The following is an 8232-nucleotide window of genomic DNA, read 5'->3' as shown; positions in this document are numbered from 1 at the left end:
GGAGCCTATCCCAGCTGTCTTCGGGCAGTAGGCGGGGGGGCACCCTGAATAGGTTGCCAATCGCAGGGCACACAGAAACGAACAACCATTCGCACTCACACTCACACCTCGGGACAATTTAGAGTGTTCAATCAGCCTGCCACGCATGTTTTGGAATGTGGGAGGAAACCGGAGCACCCGGAGAAAACCCACGCCCAGGCCCGGGGAGAACATGCAAACTCCACACTGGGAGGCCGGAGCTAGAATCGAACCCGGTACCTCTGCACTGTGAAGCCGACGTGCTAACCACTGGACTACCGGGCCGCCCTAGCTTATTTCAGTGGTTCTTATTTTCTGTCATGTCATCATTCCCTCCCCCCCCCTAGTAAGAGGAAAACAACCCCTACCCCTCCCGTCTTTATTCCACAACCACCAACAAGTGAATCTTGCGCATTACATAATTGAGCCAAAAACTTTTAAGGTCAACGTGCTGCCAACAGCTCGTCAGCTGGGTTAAAGGCATGGTCCTAGTGCCCGTAAATCTTTGCCATTATTTGCTGAAAGCCCTGTGTAATAGAAAAGTGTTGCTTTGGCGCCATCTTGTGGTATGTTGAACCCAAGGCACTATGGTCAACCCGCATGTTCGCGGTTTGGCATTCACAAAGTATTTTCCATGTAGGATTTTTGTTTTTTGTAACTCATCTTTTAATCTCTGATAAACTAACCTACCTTTCTGACCCAATCTGGTGACACGACAAGTGATGGGGTGTTAAAAATGAAACCCCACAAATTCGGGGCAGTTAAAACCGAAACCCCACAATTTCTGCCCGGCAAGAGAGGGATATTTTTCATTGACCCCATAGAAATCACAGACCATATTTTTTTTATGTTAATGTTGGTGTCAAAAGAAACAATGAGGAAAGTCGAATGGCTCATTCACACCAAAATAGTACATGTTGTGGGATTGTGATGTCAAAGAACAATGTTGAAATGAGTTAAATTGCTTATGCTCACAAGGGTCGCAGACGTGCTGGAGCCTTTCCCAGTTGTCTTCGGTCATCAGCGGGGTACACCCTGGACTGGTTGCCAGCCAATAGCAGGGCACCATTTCGGACTCCAATCACACCTAGGGACAATTTAGAGTGTTCAATCAGTCTGCCACGCATGTTTTTGGAATGTGGAAGGAAACCGGAGTACCCCGAGAAAACCCATGCAGGCGCAGGGAGAGCATGCCAACTCCACACAGGAAGGCAGGAGCCAGACGCACCCGGTACCTCTGCACTGTGAGGCCGATGTGCGAACCAGTTGTTGCCGCCCATGTTTTAAGTCTAGTCCTTATCCACACGAGGGCGCCACATCACCATTCAAACCATGCTCAACAGACGACTCCAATGGTGTCATAAAAATCTATTTATTAAAATATATCAAGCATTTGTCCAAAAATAAAGTTAACATTCTGTCTGTCAAGCTCCTAGCGTGTTTCTTTTCAGATGAAAAAAAAATGAAGTGGATCCCGGAAGATGTAGAATCAACCCTTAGCTGTTTCTGCTGTAAAATAAGTAAATGGATAAAGTCATGTACAAGAAGAATGTTTCTCACCTTGTAAACATGTTAATACAGTACAGCGGAAAAAATATGTGGCAGTCGAGTAGGGTACACGCATATCGATGCTTAGGGTGAATTTCAGCTTCCGATCCAAATCAGAAAAGTGTAAAATCTCAAAATGTCTGAACGATTATTGTGGTCTGTTAAGTTTTTTTTTCTCAAAACTGTCAGGGCCAACCTAGTAAATGTTCAACCTCTTCAATATTTCTAATGAAAAAAAAATCATTGCTTTCATGTGACGTGAAACAGAACCATAGACTTCTTCACTGTTTAAGATTGCAAATCATGATCAAGATTTCAGCCGAAGTATGTACGAGATTGAAAAGTGAATTGGAACGCGAACCAATTAAGAAGGGTGATCATAGGACCGAATTTTAACATACCCCTCGCTTGCATTCAAAGTCAGCAAGGGCCCAATGATTAGATGTCAAAAAGATTATCTCGAGCAGTAACCTGGTGTCATGCTCTCGAAACAGCCGGGGTTAACGATCATAGATAGTAGACCCGTTCAATGTTTATGCTCTGGAATCTTTTATCTCAACACGGAGTTCATATGAGCTCCAGATTCTCTGATTTTGGGATGTGAAATGGAAAGATAGCCAATTAATTGGACGATACACCTACAAAAAAAAATCGGGTCAGTTTGTCAAATGTCTCTACAAGATTATCCTGAGCAAGCCCCCTCGCCGTCCATCTTTAAAACCGATATTCATTCTTCATACACGAGTGTTGTTTTAATACAATTGAGTTGGGTTGAGCAATTATCTTTCGGCCTTGAACACATTGAGAGTCATTTTCCCTCCCTGTTCTGTTGGAATCCGATTTGGAATTTCTTATCGTCATGTGTGGGCTCTCTCATGTTTCAAAAATCAGCCGAGTAGTAACAAAACCGGATATGCGTGCACCCACTCTGCTTATGACGGGTGTTATTTCCCAAACAAGTTATGCTCGGACACGTCAGTCCTGCGAGCAGTCCAAATGATTTCCGTGCAGCCAGTAGCAAATCTGCGCAAACTTGAGCGGAGTGATGCGCACGGCCACGTTGTAGTCACGGTTCTCTCCGTCCACCTCCAGCCACTGGTGCCCCGAGAAGATCCCGATGACCTTCCTTTCCCAGCGTTCCAAGGAATTGTCCCACACCCGGCCATACACGCCCGATCCGCTGGCCCCCGGCCGGGCGTCGCAGTGCTGGTAGATCAGGTCGCTGGACTCTTCTTCCACCGGGCAAAAGCGGTAGACCAGCTCTCCGGGTCGGTCGCTGTCGAAACCCGAGAAGTGTATGCGGCGGCCCGCCAGGCCGGCCGGGGACGGCGCCACGGCCAGCCGCATGAAGGCCCGCCGGTGGGGCCAGCGCAACTCCAGGAGCGCATAGTCGAAGTCCATGCTGAGGTCTTGAGGGCCTTGGATCCACCCCTTGGGGACCCGGGTGCGCCTCACCCGCACCCAGCGCACCATGGGCTTCTTTCCAGACGAGTGTTCCGCTGCAGACGCGTTAACAGACGGCGGGATGAGGAAGCCCACCCGGAGCTTGCGTGCCCCCTTGACGTAATCCTTGCCGTCGTGGAGGCAATGGGCGGCGGTCAGGACGTGCCAGCGGGACACCAGGACGCCGGTGCAGCCCGTGGAGATGCGCACGGCCGCCGAGAATGGGTAGTCCAACAGGAAGTTGTCACCCTGGATGCTGAAGCGCCCGTCGGCGCCGTAGATCTGACGCTTCAGGCGCCGCCGTCCGATCCGGCGGTTGGGTGATGAGTCCACGAGACCGCCGCCCTCTTCCTCCACGTCCACGGTGGTCAGCGTGCGAGAGCCGTCCCAGTAGAGGGTCTCGAAGGCCAAGTTGTCAGCCGCCTGGTGACCCGGAAGTCTTCCTGCGCGGTGGAAGCAGCTGGAGTTGCAATGGGTGGTCAAGTCCAGATGAGGGTGGGCGCTGAAGCGGGAGCGCAGGAGAGGTGTCGGACGGTGGGGGACCAGGGTGGGGACCAGGGGGCGTATAGGGGGACGGTCCGGAGTCTCCAGGGAGGAAGCGAAGAGAAGGAATGTCAGGAGGAGAAGAAGAGCTGGTAGGCGAGAGCTGCCACGCTCACTCATGGTGCTGCTGGAACCACGCTGTCAACATACGCAAGTGCACACACACACACACACACACACACACACGAGTGTCAGTCCTTCCTCCAATCATTCTACACATTCACAGAGGAACAACAAGAGTGCTGCATACCAAGAGGAACAACAAGAGTGCTGCATACCAATCGATCGACCTATACTGAGCTTGGTAAGAAACCAAACCCTTCGTCTTGAGCCTTGGGTTTACCTGGTTAGGGTTAATGTGTCGGGGTACAAAACCGAGCCCTTCATACTGAGGGTTACCTACCTACCTACCTACCTATCATAGTTAGAGTTATGGTTAGTAGGGTTAGGTTCAAGTTATGTGCCGATTTACCCGGGTTTAACCCTTTCAGGGACCGCGGTCACTACAGTGGACATCTTATGTTATCAAGTTATCATAATTTGTGGCTGAAAGGGTTAAAGTTAGGATTACCTACCTACCTACTCACCTGCCTACCCAAAACACCCATCTTAACCCTTACACACCAAAGCAACCATCCCCACATAACCTACCCTACTTCCTTAAAATGTTCCCAAACTATAGAGTCAAATCAAGTGTAAAGGCCCCAGAAGCCGCATTAACAACGTCCCACTTTGTCCATGTGCTACAGATTATCTGAATAAAATAGGATTTCACGACAAATACCCAATACGTAGCACTTTTATGGACACGTGTTTGCATTCCAAAAAACCCCCAAAAAACAGAGGAAGTCAAGAAACCTCAAAACAAGCTGTTTCTTTAAAAAGAACACATAAGAATGCCCGGTGCCTCGTCTAGAGCAGCGCTTGTCAAATTCACGGCATCCCCTGGAACTCCTTGGTTACTTCACTTCACCAGGTTCAAAATCTGAGACATGTCCGCAGTGTGGATTTGTCTGATGGATTAACAAGCAGACATTGCTCATGTTGAAGTGGCCTGAGGCACTTGTGCAATGAACGGCCAAGGTGTGGCTAAGTGAAAAAAGACAGGTTGAGACAAGGTGGCAAAAAAAAAAAAACATTATTTCCCACCATGTCTACGGGTGTGGCCTACGCACGCTCAGGTTTGCACTTTACATGCACAAAAAAAAGACCCTGCTGTGAAATCCTAAAAAAGTTGGGCCGTGAATGCAGAACCCGAAAAAACAACCTGATCCAAATCAAGCCTGAGCCAACAGTGGACACTAAATTCCTTCTTTTGTTGGAGAGAGAGAGAGAGAGAGAGAAAGAGAGAGAGAGAGAGAAAGCAAACAAGTCAAGTTTTGTTTGAAAGGCTGCGTTCTTCTTCCACTCATTGTTAGATGAACGTGGCATGCAAATTCTGCCAAAAACAACCCAGTCAGAATTTCTTTTTAAAAATCATTCTTTTCGCACATCTGCTCCTAATACACGATATTACACTCCACTGGCGCACGTGGAATTCACGTACCCTAACTACTGCACTACGATAGTGTATCTGATTTCATAAATAGAGGAATGTATTATTTTTTTAACCGCTTGAACACCTCAATTTACCTTCTGAGAATCAATAAAGGAGCCCTAGATTCGATTTTATATAAAGTATATTGTTTAGCCGTGCGTCACCTACGGGCGAAAGCGAGAGAGATAAACGCATTTTAATTCTTCTGAATGTCCCGTATGAATATAGAAAAATAACCCACCCCCCAAAAAATATCTACTTTTGTTTTTACTTCCTTTACTTTGTTTTTACTTGTCATTTCTGTATTCTGAATACGAGTGTCGAATATTGTTATCTCTCTGTCTGTCTGTCTGTAACGTTCAGGTGTGCATGTAAAAAATTATATTTATCAACGTCTAATGAACGCACCACAGGTGAAAGTGCAACTTCCAAGGGGTCGTTTGTCCTTCAAAAGACAGGTAGGTATTAAGAAAAGAAAGGAAAAGTATATAGTGCAATGTATATTACCTGGTTTATGAATATGTGCCGTCCGTGTTTACATCATGACTGGATGTCCTTTGGGTTGCATGCATGTGACGAGTAGGCTGTGGGTGGCTTGCCGGCAGTGAGGCAGCCGGTGCGGAGTAGTTGAGTGGCTTCCTCCGCGGGTGCGTCCGTGCTGCTGAGCCAAGGCGAGTGTGGCAAATGATTCTCCCAAGCCCGCACCCACCGGCACGTACGAGTGCCGCTCGTGCGTGCCGGGGGTTGCGTGGAGTCAGGAAGCTTCGGTAGCGCCTCATGCCGCGCGCCTGCCCCTGGTCCTAGCGCCGACCAGTCAAATGAAGCCTCTTTCTTGAAAAATGTTACACAGGTACCTGTACTTTTTTTTTTGATAGTTGCTTTTTTGTCTTTTCAAGAACAAATGTCTATTATTAGAATGAAATTGTATGTTTTAATTCACTGGACAAAATCATTCTGTCGTTTGTTAAAGTTGGACAAAAATATATTTTGCAGATTATTTCGGAAAGAAAGATTTTTTTTCGTTGTTCAAGTTGAAGCGAATTGACAAAAGACAACTCCAATTTCTGTGAAATGAGTCAAACTATTTAGATGGGTGGAAAAATTAACACAAATCAAGCAATTAAGAGAATAATTGGGGGGGAAACTAACTTTATTGAAATAATTTTAATGATAAAATGAAACCTCATAATAAATAAAAACCAGACACCCCCGCTCCCCCCCCCCAAAAAAAAATTGGACAAAACAGAAAATGTTCACATAAATATAAAATTATATAACATGTTTTCTGAACAAGAATTAACAAGTGGGTGCACTAAAAGCACAAACTCTTGAACTTTAATTGATTTGTTCTTCACCAAGATTTAAACTAAACCCTTCAAATACACATCAAACTCAGATTAAAAGCAGAGGAGGGTGACATAATCCATCCATCCTACATTTCCAATCCATTTATCTGCACAAGGGCCGCGCTGGAGCGTATCTCAGCTGTCTTCGGGCAGTAGGCGGGGTACACCCTTAACTGGTTGTCAGCCAATCGAAGGATGGTCACCTCACTTGACCTTGGTCTTCAGCTCCCCTTAGAACATGTGTGTGAACGTGTGGGGAAAGCAAGGAATTTAGTACGCGCCCCTCGGACGCTCCTGAAGGGCCGGGAGGGCGCCGGACAAACGAGAGCGCCCAGTCACGGTGATGTAGCATGCAGGAATGTCAACGTGTCTCAAGACAGGAACACGTGTCAGGATTGGCGCAATACCGACCTTGTTGGACTGCACCACACACTTACATCAACACACAATCTCTTACACACACTGATTCTCACGTACTCTTTTTCTGGCACAAACACTACACACCCAACAATCCACCTGCTCACTCACTCACTCACTCACTCACTCACTCACTCACTCACTCACTCACTCACTCACTCACTCACTCACTCACTCACTCACTCACTCACTCACTCACTTACGCAAGAAGGTGAGGCCAAGACAACATACTGGTCATTGTCCTCCCTGCTGCTTTCCATAAAGTTGTTTGACATTTATTGGACATCCAACTAAGCGCACTGGATTGTCCCGCTCGTAAGGACAAAGCGCATGCGTGTGCACAACCCTCAAGATGGATGTCCAAGATGTCAAATAAAGATTTAAAGGGTTTTCAATACAAATTGCATGCAGATGAATTTTCCTTGTAATGTTGACAGTTGAGTCAAGATCAACACGTGGCCGTAATTAACACCCTCATGCCTCAGTTGCCTTATTGCCAGTCCCAGTTTAATGGTTTTATTGAGTACAATATTATGGAGGGCTGTTTTGCTAAAACACACACACATACACACACACGGGGGGGGGGGGGGGCTGGAACAAATTAAAGGCATTTCCATTAATTTTTGTGGGGAGAGATAATTTGCGATATGATTGCTTTGAGTTGCGAGCATCAACATTAATAATGAACATCAACATAATTAATTAAGAGTCATATGTCAATGTAAAACTATTCTGACTGTACACTGTGTTGTGGCTGATAGCTGTAATTGCGCATTGTAATCTTTTCTGCTGAAATCGCTTTACACGTATAATCAGGCCAACAAGTGCCCACACAAACACACAGTGAATGGTGACATCCGTCCATTTTGCACACCGTTTGATCCTTGCGAGAGGTGCTGGAGCCTATCCCAGCTGACTTAGGGCAGTAGCTGCGATACACACTTGAGCTGGTTGCCAGCCAATCGCAGGGCACATATAAACAACTAACAATCCGCATTTCGGAGAAAACCCACGCAGGCTCGGTGAGAACAAATTTCCAAATATCGAATCCTGCACCTCTGCGCTGTGAGGCGGACGTGCCCACTGTTCTTTAACTGAAAACAAACCCTCTCAGAAAACAAATTATAGTGGTACCTCTACTGACGAACGTCTCTTCATGCGACATTTTCAAGCTACGATACGTCTCAACAGGAAAATATTGCCTCATCTTCCGAAATAAATTTCACGATACGAAAGGTAAAAATACTGTTTGGTTTGTCACTCGCAGCTCGGAGTTTCCTGAACGCAACTTACCTATAGCTGCTCTGCCATTGGCTATTACCAAGCATCACCTGGCCTCCCATTGGCTACGAGTTACTTCTACCGTTTCTTCCAGAACCA

The 8232-nt window shown here is 46.6% G+C and overlaps 1 protein-coding gene across 1 annotated transcript; it reads right to left on the bottom strand.

Annotated features, from left to right (window-relative positions):
• Positions 1-1374: 1374 nt before the first annotated feature.
• LOC127603197 (serine protease 23) lies at positions 1375-5778 on the bottom strand. Its single transcript, XM_052069338.1, has 2 exons — positions 5597-5778; positions 1375-3690 (listed from the first exon to the last, which is right to left on the bottom strand). Exon 2 carries the CDS (start codon positions 3670-3672, stop codon positions 2542-2544), a length of 1131 nt encoding a protein of 376 aa, XP_051925298.1. The 5' UTR covers positions 3673-3690; positions 5597-5778; the 3' UTR covers positions 1375-2541.
• Positions 5779-8232: the final 2454 nt, after the last annotated feature.

This window comes from Hippocampus zosterae, chromosome 1 (assembly GCF_025434085.1).
Source record: "Hippocampus zosterae strain Florida chromosome 1, ASM2543408v3, whole genome shotgun sequence".
Lineage (NCBI taxonomy): Eukaryota > Metazoa > Chordata > Actinopteri > Syngnathiformes > Syngnathidae > Hippocampus > Hippocampus zosterae.
Note: the sequence above shows the minus strand (reverse complement) of the source record. Positions and strands in the feature narration are given on the sequence as shown.

Bases quoted from the DNA above. Each gene is read 5' to 3' on its own strand.
- LOC127603197 (XM_052069338.1), bottom strand. From the start codon at position 3,672: ATGAGTGAGCGTGGCAGCTCTCGCCTACCAGCTCTTCTTCTCCTCCTG.